Source organism: Lagopus leucura, unplaced genomic scaffold (genome assembly GCF_019238085.1).
Source record: "Lagopus leucura isolate 7727_CA_CO unplaced genomic scaffold, USGS_WTPT01 Super-Scaffold_100004, whole genome shotgun sequence".
Classification (NCBI taxonomy): Eukaryota; Metazoa; Chordata; class Aves; order Galliformes; family Phasianidae; genus Lagopus; species Lagopus leucura.
This window is the reverse complement of record NW_024962264.1, coordinates 44378590-44399819: the sequence shown is the minus strand read 5'-3', so window position 1 is coordinate 44399819 and position 21230 is coordinate 44378590. Positions and strand designations below refer to the sequence as shown.

General features: G+C 34.0%; 1 protein-coding gene across 3 annotated transcripts in view; it reads left to right on the top strand.

The window, feature by feature from the left end:
- Positions 1 to 19244, top strand: part of CEP135 (centrosomal protein 135) — a 31855-nt gene extending 12611 nt beyond the window's left edge. For 2 of the 3 annotated variants that reach the window (XM_042872130.1, XM_042872129.1), the window contains exons 12-26: positions 351 to 494; positions 1053 to 1196; positions 1764 to 1841; positions 2002 to 2153; positions 3759 to 3874; positions 3944 to 4098; positions 4549 to 4604; positions 5344 to 5512; positions 8578 to 8688; positions 10526 to 10711; positions 11632 to 11841; positions 12463 to 12665; positions 16222 to 16326; positions 16733 to 16879; positions 18621 to 19244. In XM_042872130.1, coding sequence (XP_042728064.1) covers positions 351 to 494; positions 1053 to 1196; positions 1764 to 1841; positions 2002 to 2153; positions 3759 to 3874; positions 3944 to 4098; positions 4549 to 4604; positions 5344 to 5512; positions 8578 to 8688; positions 10526 to 10711; positions 11632 to 11841; positions 12463 to 12665; positions 16222 to 16326; positions 16733 to 16879; positions 18621 to 18642 — 1998 coding nt within the window. In that variant the 3' untranslated portion in view covers positions 18643 to 19244. Of the gene's footprint in view, positions 1 to 350; positions 495 to 1052; positions 1197 to 1763; positions 1842 to 2001; positions 2154 to 3758; positions 3875 to 3943; positions 4099 to 4548; positions 4605 to 5343; positions 5513 to 8577; positions 8689 to 10525; positions 10712 to 11631; positions 11842 to 12462; positions 12666 to 13125; positions 14116 to 16221; positions 16327 to 16732; positions 16880 to 18620 lie in introns of those variants that run through there. The other variant, XM_042872131.1, reaches the window with a different exon arrangement.
- The last annotated feature ends 1986 nt before the right edge of the window (positions 19245 to 21230 follow it).

Genomic DNA, 21230 nt, shown 5'->3' with positions numbered 1-21230 from the left:
TCTTAGCATAAAATTTAACTGAGAATAACTTCAGTGAGCTTGCTTTTTGTTTCTCTATTCACATTTTACAGTAGTGTTGATTTATATATTGATCAATTTGTGTAAAATAAATAGAACTAGATGTTAAAGAAGCGAAGTTTGAAGTATTATTGTTAGCCAGTTTGCTTTTTCTGGTTAACAGTTTGTTCTCATGGTTAAATTATACTAGTAATGCCACGTTTCTTGGAATTAAAATATATTCTGTATGTTTTTCATATGTTCCTAATCATGTGAGTTCGTTCGTTCTTGTAACATATGTCCGATTATCTAATTAGTATATTTTAACCTCAATTTTATTAATCACTTTGCAGAGTGAAGATCTGAGATTGATTACCAGAGAAAGAGATGAGCTACAGTCCATGTTAGACAGATTTGAAAAGCATATGATAGAAATTCAATCCAGCGTCAAGCTACTGACTGCAGAAAGAGACAGATTGAATATTCTTTATGAGCAGGTAAGAAGATCTTTATAATTGGCATTGAAATATCCAACTCAAACTTTGTTTACTATTGCTTGTTCAAAAAGAAGGAGCTCCACATCGTAATAGAAATTGAGTATAGACCTACTAGAAAATATGAAGAACAATAAAATATTTACTTACATATACTTTTTTTTTTTACTTGCTAAAAAAATTGTGTGTTCTGACATTGATGTATTAACTTCAGAGTCATTCTAACATTCTACTGGCATTTGGAAATGAGAATGATCAGGAGAAAATAAAAAGAAAGCATAAGAAAGTTGGGTAGAGATACAGGCTAGGTAGAAGTTGTAACTAAATGATGAGAAAATGAAGTGAAGTTAGTCTATGCTTGGAACAGCAGAAGGATTCCAAGTATGTTGGCATTATAAATTGTTGTGCTCTTGTGTGATTTTTAATGTGTTTTAGTTATCTAGGGAAGTAGACTATAATAGCACTTCTATTGTGGTAACGGCACTGGAACTTTCTTTTTGTCAGTGTATACATTGTATTAATTGCAATCCACAAATGCTTACAAGTAAAAACTTTTTAAAGTCTCAGAGTGAATTAAACAGGCTGAGAAGAGAAGCAAAGCATCATTTAGTTTCTCAAAGTCACGTGGGAGAAGATGGAGATGTAGCACTGGCAGACTTTAGAAGACTGATGACAGAAAAGGAAAGTCTAAGAGAAAAGTTAAAGGTGAGACTTTTTTAGCTGCATTGCTTTACAGTAAGAAAAGGTTTTTAAATGCTACCATATTTGTGTATGACTGTCAGTTCCAGTTTTCAAAATTCCAGTTTTGAATAACTTCTATTCCTATCTGATTTCAAATTCACTTAGCAGAACTGGATGAATTGTCTGAGTTATCCTGGTAATCTCAGTTCCTAGGTAGGGTGGCAGTAGAGGAATGGGCTTGAAGTGTCAGAAGGCAAGTACACACTTTGTGTGTAGAGTGCAGATATCACAGAATATTTCTGTATGCGCTTCTTTGTGATAGAAAAACCATCTTCAAAACTCTACGTGCTACATTCTTGTGACCTTTCTATTGCCCTGTATCTCTATAATGTTTCTGCAACAGCTCACAAATATTAATTAAATTAGAGCCAAATGTGAATTTGCATTGTAATTAACCAAAATTTAAATTTATTATTGTAAAAATCTTGTGTGTGTATATATAACTGCAGTGGTGTATTTTCAGCTATTAAATTACGCATAGTGAAAATCTGTATCTTATTTATTACATGTAAACCAATGCTTTTACCTTAGATTCAGCAAGAAGCGGCTAACCTTGAAAAATCAAAGATGCAGCATGATATTTCAGAACTGGAAAATAATATTCAACAAGTAAGTCCATTTTTAACAAATAAGTTTTTATTCTACAATAGGATAGATTTTTTTTTTCCCAGCAATTTGTTTTTTTTCATCTCCTTTCAACTTTGATTTACTTAAGAGCCAAGTAGTGGTAGCTTTCTTCAGCGATGTCTTTTTATTTTTTTAATTGCAGTTTGAGTTGGAAAGGTGCGAACTAAAGAGTACAATCTCTATCCTGAAAGAAAGAATAAAGTCTTTGGAAAATGAATTAAAATTGAAGTCCAATAAACTTATGCAGACATCTGATGATTCTTCTCAATTTAAGGCTGAACTTTGCTCACTTCAGTAAGTCTAATACAAAAAACTTATCATCTTTCAGTGACAGTAACATAATTTTACTCTACAAACATAGCAGAGATAAGATCTTAGGAAGGACCTTGAGGTAGTTGAAAAAAAAAACACTTTATACATTATTTATCTTAAGAAAATGTAAATATGAATAAGGAAAAAACATTGGTATAGCTTTTTATACCAAAGTTCTGGATGTATTTAATGAGCAGAAATATTGATGCTTTTTATCACAAACTGTGAATGAAAAATTTCTCCTTTTAGAACGGTTTCCTCCAACAACTGTGTTTTCTGTTTATGAATGTAGCAGAACAGAAAGTTCTCAAAGTACTTAGGAATGCAGTTTGCTAAAATGAAGACAGGTGTGTTTACAAACTGTAGGAGTAGGACCAAATTGTGCTGGTTTTACACAGGTGTGTACTGACGATTTTATGTTAAGCATTACTGATACTTGACAGTTGAGTAGTTCATGGAGAGCCTTTCTGTAATGGCATCTTGTTTGAGCTGTTTTTCTTGTCTCTCTTTTATATGCTAGTACTATCCAAAGCATACTTCATTTTTGCATGTTGGCATCTTATGACCCTTAGGTCCAGTCAGAAGGGATTTTATTTGCTCAAAATTGCAGGATTAAGTATACGTGTATGTTTTGTGGAGGCCTGCTTAAACTTGAAGGATCACTGCTGGTCTTTCAAATTGTTTCAGAGCTTCCATCAGGTATTTCATTCAGAGACAAGAAAAGGCCTTACAAAATGTGGAAATAGAAATTGGAATAAATCTGGGCAGACATTTCAAAATCTTGCATTTGACTTAGGTAAAAATGAGAGCCTTGGATGTAAGGTTATGCTGTTAGATTAGATGTTTTGGATGTTTTACAAGTGAAACCAGTGTCTGTCTACACACTACAACATACCCTCCCAACCCCCTTGAAAAAACTCCCCAAAACATATATAAGGCAAAGCAGTACTATTCTGTACTTACAACTGTAAAGAGCTGAAGTTCAGAAGCAATCCTCAGAGTTTATATAATGCTCCAAATTACTCAAAAGCTATTTGTAGGTAAAACCATTAGTGTATTTGTTTGTAAAATTGTGACATAATTCGTAGAGCTGGAGTATCTTGTGAGACTCCTTACAATTTTAGCAGAAAGCATCATTACCTTTAAAAAGCAGGAGATAAGGAAAAGGGCTGTAGTCATTTTAGCGCTTGGATCCACTTTGTTATTGCCCTGTGTAGAGCATCTTTTTGTCCTCTGAAGTTTAATCCTAAATAGAGTAAAAGTAACTTTTACCTGCAGCTACGTTGTATTCTGGAAAAATGAAAAGCTTTTCTACTAAGAAAAGTCAGAGGATGTGAATGTTTCAGTTTACTGTGGTAGTTTCACAGGGGTTCCATGGCTCCATTTTGGAATGGTGTTAAAGTGGATTTGCTGCAGGGGTCCAAAGCAAGGAGGTGGTTTTGGTCTCAGCAATCTTAGCTGTCTTACAGTCCCATCGTGAGGTTACGCTGGAAGTGTTACAGAATTTCAAGCAGTTCAAGAGACGCAAGTTGAAGAACCCAAACTAAGAGTTCTCAAATGTCTTTCAATGGTGCACTGATTTTCCAGCCTCCTAAATGAACAACTCCAGAGAACTGTGGAAGACTTACAGCACCGGTTGTCTCTCAAAAAGGATGAACTTCAGTCAGCTCAAGAAGAAATTGTAAAGCTAGAGGAGAAAATAGGTGATCACTAGTTATTTTTACCTTTGTTTCCTATTTTAAAGACAAGAATACTTACTGTGATATTTATAGATAGGTTAAACCAGAAGAGCACTTCACAGGATGAGGCAGTCAATGTGCTTAGAAGTACTATTACTGTTTTGGACAAAGAAAAGGATAATCTTCAAGAAACCGTAGATGAAAAAACAGAAAGAATTGCGTGCTTAGACGACAACTTAGCTAATAAGGTATGTGCAGTGAAAGTACTACTCTATGCTCTTATCTTGGGATATTCAAAGCTGTTAAGTTTCAGGGAGGCATTTTGCTTTGAAAGCAAAGCCTGTGTAGATCTCTAGGCACCACATGAGCTCCGTGTTTACACCTAGGCAATATGAAGTCATTTGCCAACTTAATAAAGTTTTAATTATTACTGTTAACATGTTCCCTGAACACTTCAAGGAAGTAAAAATATTTTTCCCTCTTTGTAGTTCGAGGTATATATTGAGTTCCCATCTATTTTTGGTGACGTGACAAGCCTTTCTCAATACAGAAAAAAACCCTGAAAATCTGAATGTGCAAAGATGCAATTACTTATTGATGATTGTTAAAATAAAGGTTTAAATATAAAGATTTTTAACTTGAGCTATCCTAGAATGTTGCAGTAATACCTAGGACAATTTTTGCTTTTATTTTCATAGGAAAAGACAATTACTCACTTACGGCTAACGCTCTCTGAGCTGGAGTCGTCAACAGAGTAAGTAAAAGCTTTCTTCAGAGAGTTTCTTCGGTGGTTTGGCTTTCTCCAGTAAGTGTCTTCAGTGGCCTTAAAGTGAAAGTAGATGATAATTTTAATTAATTCAGTGAAAATAATTTAATTCTGTTTAGGACAAGTAAATGAGCATATGCAATAGAGTAAAATGTATAGAACTGTTAAAGAGGCTCCTCCTGCAATTAAATGGCAGGGTGCTGGGTTACTGTTAAGACAGCAATTACAAATTAGCAATTGTTTGTCTATTCTTACTTTACCAAATCGGTAACATTTCTTTGTTCTCAATTAAGAACTGGCTTTTTAGTATTCCAAGTACTCCATTAGGTATTATTAGATTATTAGATTTACCCAGTTAAAACTCAGGAGCTGATCTCTAATTTTGATAAGTTAATTCTTCAAGCTTAAGCTACAAGTGTAGTCTTTAATAAAATATATTTATTTAGTTTTTAGCTGTTTCATCTGATCTTTCCACCTTGTCTATTTTTAAGCATCATTTTTATTATTTGTATATCTTAATGTCACACCCTTAAGTTACTTTCATGCTTAGCTTATGCTTGTTTGTCAGTCTTGGAGAGTGAGAATTGTACCATTTAAAAAGAAAAGAAGGAAACAACAACAAAAAACTTTCTGTGTATATAAAATCCATGTTTGATAATTTTCAGCAGTATGCAGTATAGAGAAGGGGCATCTTAAATAAGATTTTCAAAAATCTCTCCCTCAATAGCCAGCTGAAGGACCTCTTGAGCAGCAGAGACCGTGAGATATCTAGCTTGCGTCGCCAACTTGATGCATCCCACACAGAGATTGCAGAAACAGGAAGAGTAAAGGAAATAGCTCTGAAAGAAAATAGACGACTACAAGATGATCTGGCTACAATGACCAGAGAAAACCAGGTAGGAAGATAGAACATACTGCTGAAGTATTGAATTATTTATTGTTTGCTTATTGTACATGACTACTGCTGCATCTTGACTTTGATTTAATATAATTAATTGTTGGCATTTCTTGAATGCTGGTGTAGTAACAGTTACTGGGCAGAAAATACAAAAGCAATTAAGCCAGGAATTTGTAAATGCACAGTCAGTACAATAAGAGATACATAAACAAACGTTCCTTTTAGTCAATCTTCCCCAGGTTAAAAAAGAAACCTAAATAAAATAAATGGAGGACATAATTGCTTTTCTTATAATGAAATTTTCTTACTTGGTTATATCGCATCATAGTTGCCAGTTATTGCTTTAAAAAAAAAAAAAAAAAGTAGTTACTAAAAGATTACATATAGAGAGGAAAAAAGAATATTGTTAGTTCATCAGAATACATTCTAGTGCATAGTGATTATTTAGTTTTATCCATCACCTTCATGAAGCATTGGATGTATTTGGTGAATTATGCCACATTTTGAAATCAGGGTGTTTAGAATATAGATATTAATGTTTATTTTCTAAGAAACTTGATAATGGTGGCTGTAAAGAAGCATTGGCTGATGCTTAATGTTCAATTCTGGCAAGGTCAGTTTCCTTTTTTTTTGCATTGCTCTACAAGAAGTCTGCTCTACTGATTAATTGGGAAAGATTAATTCTGGTGAGAAAATGGAATAGTTTAAAGGTTACAAGTTAGATTAAAGAAAATTTGTTTTATGATATGACAGTCTGAATAGTCTGAATTTGTTTCCTGATTTCAGGAATGGATAAGGATGCACAGTTGATAAGAAATAGTAGAGGTTCCCTTTCCATTGTGTCAAAATAGTGTGGGGTTTTTAGATGGTGAATTCAAAGGTGCCTGGAGAAAACATTCTTATTGGATTGTCTTTGCTTTGGTAAGGTAGGTGTCTTAGTGAGGTAGTATCTTAGAATTTGGCTGTATATTGCAGCTTTTTTGGGAATGTATTTCTTATGTGAGTGTGTGTGTTAGATTTGTTTTTATAATTTATTTTGGTGGAGATCCCATTCAGGTACTTTATTTGACAGTTTGCAGAACCTTATCTTTTATTTTTGTTATGTACTTTTATATTATTTAATTTTTCCATAATAATTTAATCTTTCTTCTAGTAGTTCAGAGTTGTAACTGCTTGCTAGCAGCTAGCCAGTCAGTAGCTTTAGGCTAAAAAGTAGATGGGAAGTGGTTTACGATTGCCCACAGGGCTCAGAGTGTTAGTTTGTGTGTATTTGTGGTCAATCTTCCAGCAGAGAGGCATACAATCCCTTTCAGTTGCTGATGACTGAACACTTTCTTTGTAAGGTGCATTCTACTAGTGCATAAATTAAATTTCTATCAGTTATAAAAATCAAAGTTGAAATAAAATCTTTAATGCCTTGAGGGATTACCTGTTTTCTTAGAGTATCATGATTTGTTTTGTTGAAAGATGAACTACTTCAAGTTGATGGTTTAGGTTAAATAAAAACTCTGAAATAGAAGTGGTTGAGAGGTTCAGTGTTTGATTGTCATCACTGTGGGATCTGCATCTTGAGATGTCCCCTAGGGTTCAGGAGTTAAAGCAACCACTGTTGTATTAGGCTCATTCTTCCAAAGAACACAAACAGCATATGTAGTGTATGTCTACATGCATGCTTCCTAGTCATCATTGCTCCATTTGTTCTTATTTGGAATTCTCTGAGTCTGGGATTTGCAGCTGGGAAAGGCTGAAATGTGCGCTCTTTTGTTAATCCCTCATTCAAAGTGCTGAGGAATAATGAGTTTTGTGCACTAATTGATTACTGCTCACTGAAAGTCTCCCAGTTCCAAATGCATGAGGTGGATGTCACCATGCAAGAGAATGTGCATATGAGCAGTTTCTAAAAAAACCTGTTTTTAGGGTAAGTAAACTTGTTTCATCAGGTTAAACATTAGAAAAGGTAGTTAGTATGCGAATTTGCTTTACAGAGCTTGCCTGAAGTTTTGTTGCAACTCCTCACTGCCCGTTCAGTTTGCATAACAATACAGCCATTGCTGCTCATCATAAGGTTCAAATACTTTGTACAATTTTGGTGCTGAGATACAAATGCTTATTTGAAATCACTGTAAATGCCTTGTCTGTTAAATCATGTTTTTCCATTCAATCAACTCTACTGAGTCTGGAGCTAAAATGTGTATTACAGAAAGGTATTCCATGTGATGTAGTACTCTGATCATTTCTGTAAATCCTGTGTTACAGTATACAGATATGTGGGCATATTATTGAAATTAGAAATGCCTCCACAGGCATCTAATAAGATGAAGTGTTAAATATCAAACTTCAGTGACTAAATCTTTCCCAGGTAGCTGTGGAAGGCTACCACAAGCAGCCTGAATTAAGCATATTGTAAGTTAGAGACACAGAAAGGCTGTTAATATTAACATACTGTGAAAAGAAACATATTTGATAGTCAAGATAAAATGTAGGTGTCTTTTTAGCTCTCATACATGAGGACACAGAGCTGAACCTCAGAGAGGGCCAGAGTTAGCAGTTCCAAGTTCTCAAGTAAACTCCCTGAAGTATTTTGGATATTTAAACACAGTCTTAATAATACATTTAGTTAATTTACCTTGCAATTTGACTTTAAAGTAATGTTCTTTTGTTACAAAGTTGGTTTTTGTAGTGATTCAGTACACAAAACCTTCCTGCATCAGGAATGATTTATTTTGTGGCTAAAAAAATTTCCGGCTCCCAAACATGCGTATACCAGGTTTTCCAAACAGCTATAGCTATGCTGCCAGAAAAGCTGTAGATTTTATGAATTGATATGATATTCATTGTTCCACATTGTTCTGTGTTTATTCTTTCCTGGAAAGCGTTCTTTTATAGCTAAGGCAATAGGGGGTATTTTTGAACCCTACTGATGCCAAAGGATTTTGACTAAACTACTTAAAAGTTTAAGAATAACATCTAGGGCACATGTAATTACTTTGCTTGTCTGATACAGTAATATAAAGAGATACATTTCCTGTAATGCACTATTTTGCCTTTATGTAATCATTTTAGGCTGTTAGTTCTGAGCTTCAAGATGCAATACGTGAAAAGGAAGAAATGAAAACAAGAGTGCATAATTATATAACTGAAGTTTCCAGATTTGAGAGTCTGATAGCTTCAAAGGTAAATCTTTTTCTGTAGGCACCCATTGCTGTTTTTGGTAACGTCATTAGGTTTAGAATATAACACTGTTTTGTTAGGATATTGTAAACAAATTAAGAAATGTGGAATTTTGTGTCCTGTTCTCTCCTTACCTACTACCCCTCCTTTTTCTTCTTCTTTTTCTTTTTTTTTTTTCCCCCTGCTTTATCTGCAATACTTTTTTAGTAGTGAATTCGTATAGAACTTTGATTGAATTCTGGTGCACAGAATTTCACTGATGTTTCAGTTCTCCATGACACTGGTGAATGACAAACAAATATTTGAATGTTGTTTTACTTCTTGAGTTTTGTGAGTTTCAGCAAGTCAACAAGTAAAATATCTATTACTCTATTATGATTATAGACAACAAGCAAGCATAATTATAGTTTTTCATATTTGAAAAAAAAAATTAAAAGAGAAATTGTAGGTGTAGTTCTTCTGTAAGACATTGTAAAAATAGCATATTGGAATGTTTTCTCCATGGTCAATAAGATTTCAATCTTTTTGCTGTCCTGACAAAACAGTGCTCTTGCTAAATGTATTTTATTCTCTTACTTCGATTCAAAAGTGTGAAGTGTGTGTACTAAATCTTATAAGTACTTAAAATAAGTGGACTACTTTTCTTGATTCTATATGAATCAATACTGAATAAGTAGTCAAGACAACATGAACTGGCAAATTTATGTGAAATTGGCTGTAAAAGAATGAGTTTTGATCTGACTTCAATTTGCCTGGGCTAGATGAATGTCTGTAAATTTGAATACAATTTATAAGTATAAACTGAAGCACAGAGGAGAACTAATGGTCAGTAGCTTTGAACCTTCAATTTAAAACTCTTGTAGCTTAGTTGATAAGAGTGTTTATAACTATATGTCATTATGTCCAAAGCTACAAATGTGGTGAATGGGAGTCCAATCATTCAAGTCAGGTACCAAGAAACTGTAGAATTTAATTTGCCAGTTATGAAAGGTTAATTTCAGGGATTTGTCACAACATGTGACTGTTGTCTGCAGAGACAAGAATTTACTTTTCTGCATAGTGTTCAGTTGCTTGATTGTGAGTTTTTGCATCCGAATGCCCCTATTTTTGTCTGTACCTTCCAAGTTGTGCCAGAAATACAGAAGAATTTCACAAACAGTAGTTTTCCTCACTAAATAAATCTGATTCCTACTAGCAGTATGCTCATCCCGCTGTGCACTGAATGAACAGGAGAAAAAAGGAATGGGGCTAAATAAAGAAGAAAGGTTAAGCTTTGTCTTATAATGTACATTTGCAGGTGGGCAAAATTAAAATTTTTGGGCAGCAGTTATTCTGTCATTGCATATCTTATAAGCACTGAAGTTTGCAATTTTGTAATTTCATTATAGGCTGCTTATGCCAGGTGGGTCTTTCAAGTGTTGCTGTAATATACACATTAACAAGAGTATGATAGGAAAAATGGCCAAAAATGGTCTTCTGATGGAATTTCATGAAAAAAATACTGTGATGAGTACATCTCTGTAATGTGACCCTCAACAACACAACTTGAACAAGAAGTTCAAAAGAACCTCTAATGTGGGAGCCTTAAAACTTACTAGTAGCAGCTAGATGTCAATACTTCTGTTTAATGAAACTCAGTGCCATCAGCATTTGTTTGTGATTTGGTCTTGTAAAAGGAATGATGCCCTTTACTAATTGCCAAGATAAGAGGAGTAAGATAATGGAGAATGTTTCTACTTTCTGATGAAAAATATATGGGGAGTATTTCATAGGTGTGAAAAAAGGCCAAGCTCTCTGAAGGTATGTTGATGATTGCAGAGTGTATTACTGCTTTGCCTAGGAAAAAGAAAACCAAGAATTGTTAGAGAAGTTCCGAATGCTTCATACACAAGCTGAGGACTGGGAAATCAAGGCTCATCAAGCTGAAGGGGAAAGCAGCTCAATACGGCTTGAACTCCTTTCTGTAGATACGGATCGGAGACATCTTCGAGAGAGAGTAGAACTTCTGGAAAAAGAGATTCAAGAGGTAATAACCTACACAGTGTAATTCTGTCAAGAAAGTGAGGTGTCAACACACTTCTTCTATTCTTGAACATAAATTAATTCCTATGTATGACTGCTTCAGTTATGGATGGTGAGTTTTTGAAACAGCAACTGATTCTGGTTAGATAAGCTTTTTCCTTCTCTAACCTCCCTTCCCTAGCTTCCCAAAATTAGAATCTCAGCATGTATTTTAAGATCTCTCCTGTAGGGTGGTCATTGTTATAGTCTCTGTAATAAACTTTTACTTAGTTGCTTCAAAATATTTCCATCTGTCTTTGTGAGCATTGTGTGAGCTTAGATCTTGATTTTATCTGAAGCTTTGAATGAAGTATTTCAAGCATTGGTGGCTAGGTTAAATGCACAAATCTGATAATATTTAATAAGTAGTAGTCCAAATTCCAGAATCAGGTTTACAAAGTGCAGTAACCTAATGCAATGGTTTTAAAATAATGAGGTTTATATTCCAGAAACAGTAACTTCATGGAGGTCAAGGAAGTTTTGGAACATATAAATAGTTCTGGACTGACCATATTTTGTTTCGTGCTTTTAATTACCAAAGCAGATAAGAGACAAAATAATGTGAGATGATTAAATAAATTAATTGTATTTTGAAGTTTGAAACTTTTAATTCTGTTCTGAATTCCAGCTTCCTTCTACTCCTGTCTGTACATGTATATGTACGTGTATAATTCTTTGAGATGGTGATGTAAAAATGCAGAGACTATTTATCCGTTGTTCTTAGCTGTGATTTAGAAAGAGAAAAGAAAAATAATGTAATCTAAAATTAATTTTTTAGGGAAAGTTAATTTTTGAAGGCTAAAGGAAATATTAAAATAAAAATCTGTTAACCGGGAGATGAATAATAATGTTCCTGAAAAGGTATCCATATTTGTTTTTGTTTAGCATATGATTGCACATCAAGCTTATGAATCTCAGATCTCCTCCATTACAAAAAATATGTCTAAATTGGAAGAGGACATTAAACGTGAACATCAGGATAAGTCCTCTGTGTTGGCTGACCTGACTTCTGTGAGAGAACTTTGTGTTAAACTTGAAGCTAGCAAAGACCTTTTATCTCGACAGCTTGCATCTAAAAGCATGGATTATGAAAGGGTAAGCAGCAAAAGCAAATTTAATTTTTATAATAAATCATATTTTGCTTTTCATGTTTTTTGTTTTTAATGGTTTTTGAAGAAAAAGAATACATTGCTTCAGAGAGTAAAATTTGTCAATTTACATCATTTGTTTTTCTGGTTATTGCACCAATCAGTGTTTTTACTTAGTGATTTATTAAGCTTTCTCCTAGTGGATTATTCAAGACCTTGAGAACTGTAGTTTTCATCCCCACAGAATTTCTTTATATTGGTAAAATTAATGACAAAACCAAACAATTCTACAATTTCAGCAAAAATTGGGAAACTAATTGAGCCATCCTAGTCAAATAAAATCAAGTATAGTATGTACTGTTTTTATACCTGTGCAAATGCGTGCACTATCCAAGTGCCTACACGCTCAATAATCCAGTTCCCAGTAAAACTTTTTGACACATATTTGAATATTTCTTAATTAAGTATAGTTTTAAATATTTCTCTGCCTAAGTGTGTTTTTTGAGTTCAGTTTCCTTTTCACTTTTATGAAACTTCCAATCATGTTGTTTTTTACAGCTCTTCAGGAAAGAGAGCTGTTTGTGTTTGTGAAAGAGTGTATTAATTATGAATAAAATTTGTGCCCTAGGTTCTAAGTGAATTAGAAGATGTTAAATCAGAAGCAGAGTTGCTGAAAAAGCAGTTATCCAGTGAGAGACTTACAATTCAGAATCTTGAAACATTGCTGGCTACCAGTAGAGATAAAGAATTTCAGAACCATTTAACGTCTCATGAAAAAGACTCAGAAATTCAGTTACTGAAAGACAAGCTAACACTTGCTGAGGGGAAACTGTAAGTTTTAAGTTATATGTGCTATGTGGGCTACAAAGAGACTTTTTTTCCTTTATTTTGGCACTTACAGTCAAATTCTTGATGTTCAGTGTGGCTGAGTAGATTTTTGCAGATAGGCCTTTTGGCCAATTGTGGCATTGTTTAGTGAAAAATTTCTCTTTCGTATCACTTAAATTAATAAATCTGGTGGAATTCAGTTTAGCACTAGCAGTGAATTCAAATTCGAATTCTAAAACAAACCTCTAATCGGAAGGTACACCTTGCTAAGTTTGTTTTCACAGTCTTGAGAATAAGCAGAAATTTCTCTCGCCACTCACAGTGTTTATTCCAAAATGTTTGCTGTACTTTCTCTGCTAGTCATCATTCTTTCTCACATCAGACTCTTTTTTTCATGTCAAAATGAGGTAAGTTACACATTTCTTAAATTCATTTGTCTGATATAACTCTCCCATCTTTTCAGTGCAATCACTAAAATCCTTTCCTCCGAGATCAAGGGAAGTGGTCCTTCCCCTCTTCACAGCACTGGTGAGGTCCCACCTGGGGCTTTGTGTCCAGTTCTGGGCTCCCCAGTACAAGAGTGATATGGACTTAATGGATTGAGTCCAATGAAGGGCCATGAAGATGTTTAAGGTACTGGAGCATCTCTCCTATGAGGAAAAGGCTGGGAGAGCTCAGGCTGCTTATCTTGGAGACCAGAAGGCTCTGGAGAGATCTATCAATGTATGTAAATAACTGAACAGGAGGGAAGACAGAGCCAGTGTCTGTTCTGTGGTGCCCAGTGACAGGGACGATGGGCAATGAGCACCAGTGGGAACACGAGATTCCTTCTAAGCGAGCACTTTTTGACTCTGCCATTGCACAGAGAGCTTGGGGAGTCTCCCTCTTTGGAGACAGTCAAAAGCCAAAAGAACTGAAACCAATACCTACAGTGAATGTGGACAGCACTTTCATTATAACTCTTTATGTAAAATTTCAGTAACCTAAGTTTTGAAGTTTTCATTTTAGGTCTCATCATAACATGGTAACACCATTTATTCTTGTGGGGATCATTAACCAGTGATTGTAGTGGTAACTTTGCACTGAATAGCAAGATGCTGAAATAGCAGCTGAGTGTAGATGAAGATGAAGCCTGAAGTCAAACTAAATTTCAGAAAAGAATAAAAGAACATTGCAGTAGGTTGAGAAGGGAAACATGCAGAAAGTAAAAGGACAGATAATGCTTCCCTATTACAAGAAGTAGAATATAACATACCTGAACTGTTAAAAGCTATGTGTGATGACACAAATGTCAAGAAAATCACTTCGGATTGATGTGTGTAAAGGCTTACTACTGACAATTGATGCCATACATCAAATAATGATGATCTCAGTAAAGGTGTAGAGGGTGATGGTATCGATCACTTCTGTGCATCTCATTGCTTCATGTTTTAGATTTGCTGAATTTTGTTTACTTGAGAAAAAAAGAATTTTAATCACGTACAAAGATATAAACTAATGGAATGTCCTGACTGTGAAATAAAACATGGAAATTACAAAACAAGAAAAGAATGAGGTTTTCATTTAACATAAATTCAGCTTCTTGCATGCCAAAAATACAAAACTTTGTTTCAATCACTTCATAATATTTCTTTCAAAAGATTTCTTCTGAATGCATTTTAAGGTTCCTTTCTTCTTTATTGCAAATGTCAATACTGTATTTATATTGGAGGTTCCTTGTCTTGCCAGGCTTGTGTTCAGGTATAAGAACTAGTTGCATATGCTTCCATTTTCTACTATTCAGTTTTTGTAGTACTTGGAGTCTGAAGGACAGAAGCTTTAAATGCTCACAACTGTGATTGAAGTATGTGAGGGTTACAGTTGTGTCTTGTGAAAAATGCAGTGAACTTGTCAGCTAGAACTGAAACTTTGCAGAAGTTGTGCATCGATGTTTTTGAACATTATTTACATTTTTGACACTATTGTGCCTGTGCTTCCACTCTGTTTATAAAATAGTACTGATACAGCCTCTAACTTCAGAAAGATTGTCAAAAGTATAGCTTTGAAGCTCTTCACTGCCATAAATTTTGAACTCTGTGAAGAGTGAATAGTTGCATTACTCAAAATGCTTCATTCAAAATGGGGTAAATGAGTCACTGAGACTGCAGTCATCAGGTACTAAATAAACAGCATATTCAGTAGCTAAACTACTTGATGCTAGCTGAAGATACTGACTGTGGAAAGGCCAGATGCCATGTGAAAAATATTGGATCACCATGTAATTTTATTATAGGATGATTGCTGTGCATAGGGGTTCCAAAATTTTGTTATTCTTAATCTTCCTTAATTTTTGAGTGACTTAACTCATCATCTCTACTTTTGTTTCAAAGTTATTTACATGTACTAACCTCAGAATTCACAAAACTGCTTTCTTTCTTTATCTTACAATAGTGATTTTGGGCTCTGAGTTCTTACCTTCATCCTGGAAATACATGCCAATTTCGGAAGGACTTTGAATAATATATCATCAGAAGCCTTCTGCAACTATTTGCAATATGCTAGATCAGAATTATTATAGAAATTTTATTGATGAATATGGAAGACAAGGAAAAATGTTCTGCGTTTCTGGGGGCTCCCATCTCTTGAGTATTTTGCATCTGCCTGGAGTCAGAGACCAATGGGTGCCCAGACATGAAGTCTGATACTGAGCTAGGAAAGGAACTTGTTTTCTCAGGATTGCAGTTCAGTGCTTACACAGCGAGCTACGACATCTTTCCCTTTCCGCAACTGACTTCTCAGCACTCAGCTTCATACTGGCTTTGAAGACATGGAATAATATGCCTGTTTAGATGACTCCTTTTACACTCAAGGAGTGACTTTTTTTTTTTTTTCCTCTGTTCTGTAATGCAATTTGGAGTGTTTTGCAGTTAACCGTTGAATTGTCCAGATCAGTGATTTGCTGAGAAACATTTTTAATTATGTCACTTAAGATTTTCAGGGCTGTTTTTCTTTTTGATCCTTGAGGTTGAAACAATTGACCCCAAAATCAGGAGTGTACTTGGCAAACCTGCAGATTTTGCTGGTTTGAGCTTGTATTAATACCAGTTTTATTTAGATGTTATTCAGTTATGTTCCCTTCTAGACTGATACTTTTTACTGCAGTTTTATCAGTTATGTTTGTACATTTTATGAATGGCTACTATTTTTTTCTTCTTTTTCACTGTACACAAAAACGATTTAATATTGCAACAGAAGACAATCAGTAGAATAGTAATGTAATTAATTTGTCTGCTTTTATAGAACATTGCTGCTTATCTTTGCCTGAAAAAGAATATAGTGTGTTGTAGTAAAGATGCAATGAGAGACTTAGTAGCTTCTCACATCTTTCTCACCTTAGATTCTTCTACAAGCATGCCACGGAATTGGCTTGGCTCTCCTTCTAATCTGTCTCTGTGATTTGGTCTGTATGAAACAGCATGTTGAGTTTCTGGTTTTCTTTTGTTGACTTGCTCTAATTCCTCTGAGCTCCTATCTATTGGTGTTCAAAGAAAACGTTGTTGCTTCTGATGGTTTTTTTTAGAAGCAGTCATAATAGAGAGGTTTCCACACTTCGAAGTAAAGTTGCGCAGCTGCAGACTGACTATGATGTTTTAAAAAGACAGCTAACAACTGAAAGATTTGAACGGTAAGAGGTTGTTCTCTTCATATTGAGGTGGTTCTCTTATTTTTAAAACTGTTGCTTTTTTTTTTAACATGGAAACATAATTGATATGGAAAATTGTGTTCCTGTTGTTATGCAAAATCTAATTTTCTCATGACCTGATGTAAAACTAATAACTGGAAAACTGTTTAATTAAAAAAAAAAAAAAAGTGATTTCTGATTTCCTTCCTACATTTTGTGAATTTACTATTGCACTAAAAAAAAATCCATTATCATAAATGTGAGAGGAAAACTGAAAGACACTACAAGAAAACAAGACTCTTTGCAAACTATTGTGATAATCGCCAAAGTAAAATATAAAACATTTTTTTTGTTCTGACACCCTGCAGTAGTGAAGTATTTTGTAACTGAAATTGCTGTCTGTTGGTAGAGAGCGTGCAATTCAGGAAATGCGTCGACATGGTCTCTCTACGTCGTCATTACGTGCTTCACCTCCTCTCAGTTCTACATTAAGATCTCCCTCACGTTCTCCAGATCGTGCAGTTGTAGGGACAGCTGATCAAGGAGCAACTGAAAAGTAAGTGATTTGATTTAGTCACTTTGTTTCCATCTAAGTCAAATGGTTTCTAGATAATACTTTTTTAATTATATGAAGTTCTTCAACACTTTAGGTGGTGCTTAATTCTTCTTTTGTTGTCTTCTACTATGAAATTTTGATTGGAAACAGTAGATGCAAAATGCTCTCTAAAGACCATATAATGGATTCCCATTCCTGTTTTTGTTAATGGTCTTGCGTCAGCTGACAGCTCCCAAATATATATTGCCTGCTTACTACTGTTATTAATTATGTCCAGGTATATATGGTCAATTTATTACTGTTAATTTTAATCTGCAAATGACAAATGGTTCATATTACGAGAAATAAAATTCAAGAGACGCTGTGTAGGAAAAAGTCCAACAAGAATGAATTCGATCTCAACATGTTAGATAAAATAATATCTAAAAGTGCATAAAAATTATTACTGTATTTTGCATTGTTAGTGCTTAAAGGCTATAAATATCTAAGAACGTGATCATCAGAGTCCAAAAAAAAAGAGGTCTTAATCAGTTTGTTCATTTTCACTGTCATTTTTATTCTTCTAGAGAGTATTGTTTTAGATGATGTCTGTTACATGCTACAGGCATCACCGACTTCACATCCTGTCTTTCCCATACTGTGTAACACATTGCAGTGAAGAATGGAAAGACAGGGAGAGAGAGCAGTGATTATTTTGGTAAATAGCGTATCAGGCAATAAGCTTGTGAATGTAACTGTCTGTCTGCTAGCTCTGGGAAGCAGAATTCCAAACTGACAAGAGTTTAAGCTATTTATGTTGGTAAATACATATGTCCTGTTCTTAGTCTTGCTTTTGTTAATAAAATGTAAGTTTCCTGAGAACTGAGGTCAGTGTGGCCTGATCCACATTGCCAGCAATTTTTCTTCCACAAGTTTTGACAGTGAAACTGAGAAACAAAAATAAAATATTAATGAGGAGGACAACACAGCAGTTGTCTTTTTTTTTTTTTTTTCTTTTGCTTCACTGGTGAGTCATTAAGCAAACCTTGTTGCATATTAAATCAACATTTTGCCTAGTAGTCTGTGGATCATTTCTGTATTGTTCTTAAGATAATGATAAGTAATATATTTCTTAGAATGAACATAATTAGTAGAGTATTGTCCTTATTCTTTCTTGCTTTATAGTTGAATGCAATGTAGGCTGGTTGATATGCTTGAAGAATACCATGTAGTGAAATATTTTATCCTTCTACTTTTCCTACTTAGTTTTTATGTCATTATCAGATCCTATCAGCAAATATTCCAATTTCACAAAGTATGTGTTTTGAAAGAAAGTATTTTTTAATTCATATGCAAACTAAATTACTGTCTTACCTTATAAATGTATTGTGGATAAGTACATTAGAATAATCTCTGCACATCTATCATCATCTTTCAGTCTATCTACTTATTCCTTCCTGGGAACTTAACACAGTAAAGCATACACTGTAATTGCGTTGTTCTGTAACTGTATTTGTGTGATCTGATTTAATCCTCTCAAGAATTTGTCTTCCTCCTCAGCTCACATTTACTTTGTTAAGCACTTGAGCAATAAGTCAGTGAAGTGAATAGAGAGTTTTAGGTAGTACACTAATGGTTGATATTTAGGAATAACAGAAGAGATCACAAAGTTGCTAATTATTACTACTACTTTATCTTAATTTTCATTAATTTTCATTAGAATGTAGTAGCATTATTTTGAAATTTCTTTTCTCTCCCCTAGAAACGTGAGCTTCAAGGAGTAACGAGTACTTGAGCAATCAAACATAACATTTCTGTGTTATAAGGACTTATTATTGAAAATTATGAAGGATGACTTTGTATTCTACCTCTGTTTTCTTCAAATCAGTGATTACTTTTGTGAAATCTCTGAATACATGTGAAGCAACCAACTCTGCAAAATTCTGCCCTCCCAACTGTCTGGGATTTTTTTGTGGGTTGTTTTGATGGGGTTGGTATCAAGTCTGGCTAGGTTTTGTGACTTCTGCATACATAATATAATTATATGAAAGAAACAAGTATATGATATGATTATCTCCTGTTTTCTATTATTATTTTATTTCTAATTGCTTCTGTTACGTGGTTACAGAACTTTGTCTATTTTATTGTGAGCTAACAGGAGAATAACATACATGTTTGCCTTAAAAGTGCTGAGCCAGTGTATGTTTCATACTGATGATGATAACCTATGTGTTTAGGTTTTTAACAAGTGTTTTTTCAATACTTCAAATATTGTGAAGAATGTGTATATATTTTATGAATGTATTTTGCTTACTGAATGTTTTTCTTAATAAAGAATATCAATTGTTCTTTATTGTTTTTGTCATGTAACTACTCAGCTCCTTTTGCCTAGTGTTTATGTACAATTTAAATATTATCCCGATATTAAATAAAAAGTGAAAACTGGTATTTTAAAAGGTGTATTGAAGTAATTATTATAAAACTAATTAAAAAGCATGGTCAGATTTCCAAATCATATTGGGAGAATAAAAAAGTTTTTTTAAAGAGCATAAATCAGGAATCCTTCACACAGCTCAAGTTGTTAGAAAGGTGACACAGATCTTTATATTATGACTCATTAGATAAAAGTGTAGAGAGAGCTAATCTTTAAAATATTTAGTGTATTTAGCAGAAGAGCTACAAATTTAGACTATGAGGTGTGCTATCAGAATCTTATGGTATTCTCTTAATGTCTGTCTATGCAGGATATTGTATATCAGATCACTCTGCTCCAGAATGTATGGCAGTTGAGGTTGATGTGGTGTGTATTCACAGGTGTCATGTGGAGGACTGGAAGTGGGGGAGTTGACTGTTGCACATCTTTCCATTGACCAACAGGTGGGGCAATGACTGCTTAATGTTTTGGATAATAATTTAAAAAAACGTGATTACCAGCTAATATTGAAAGCATCCCTAAAGAGTAAGTAAACAACCTATTAAATAACAAGAAAAACATTTTTTTTTTGCTTTTAGAATTTGTCTATTTTTTGCATTATGATTGTTACAGTTGTAAATTATACAGAATATTGAGTTAACTGGAAATACTGTCTGATAGTTGTAGATAAATGCTAATTGCAAGCTAAATTGATATATTTTAGTTTTACATATTGTATTTTGTCAGATGTGTTATTTAGTGTGTCTTGTGTATGTATTATATTTTGCTAATTAAAAACAACTTAGAAAACATTCAGGAGTATCTGAAAAATGCTTGTATCAGATTAGGCTTCTGAGCCACTGGAAGGAATTGTTTATTTTAAAATGTATGCATCCATACTTCTTATTTTTGACGTCTGTCATTTGCCAGTTACAGAAATAGGGGAGGTTGTTATCTGTTGTGGTTTATCACCATTTGTAAATAAGTCAACAGTTTTTTGATGCCAGTTCATTTTCTGCTCTCGGTTCTTTCAGTAGTGGCTTCTAAACACCTTATTTTGTGTATAAAGCCTTCAAAATGGAATCTAAGTTAAAAAGACAAATGTTCCATCTTATTGATAAGTGTTTATTCCCACATGAAATTTATACTTTGTCTTTATTACTAAAGCCATAACACAGTAATAACCCTTCTTACATGACTGTCAAATGTAAAAATTAGTGGATCATGGAGCACAACAGGTATTATAAAGCTAGTGTCATTGCAGTGACTGAAGCAGCTTTCTGAAACAAAAACAATGCTGATATTCAGACATCACTTCTGCTGCTATTATTTTGAATACATTTTTGTAAGCAACTACAATAAAAGAAAAGTAAGAATTAAACAACTTTGCATTAAAATAAAATATTTTATATTTGAAAATACAAAACAAGCCAAAATTTGTGGAAGATTTAAATCAGTGGACTGTCATATATGAAAGAAATCAAATGTAAGTCAGGGATATGATCATCTCTGCTGGGCTTTGTTCAAAGAATCTTCTGTGCTGTTCTCAACTGCTGAAAGACCAAAAAATGGTGGAATCCTTATGACCTGTTTTAATCATCATCTGGGGTTAGTAGAAAGCAGATTAGGGCAGACATTAAATCTTACTTAATCTGTTTTCTGTTTTCTACAGTTGGGAATGGAGGAAAAGTATTAGAAGAATAATGAAGGTGAGGCTGTAATTATTGGGGCTGCTTTTTCTACAAAACAAGGCAAGTGTATTGTCAAAAGTGGAGAGAATAAAAGGATGGTTTTTATGAACTTATTAAAATTTGAAGTGCTTGATTAAACTTTGTGAGGTTTTTTGTTGTTGTTGTTGTTGTTGAATGCTGCTTAATTTTTTGTGTCCTACTGTACTGTAGCTGAAATGCTAAGACATGACCTGAAACAGTGATTGAGCACCTGGTGGGAAGGCAGGGC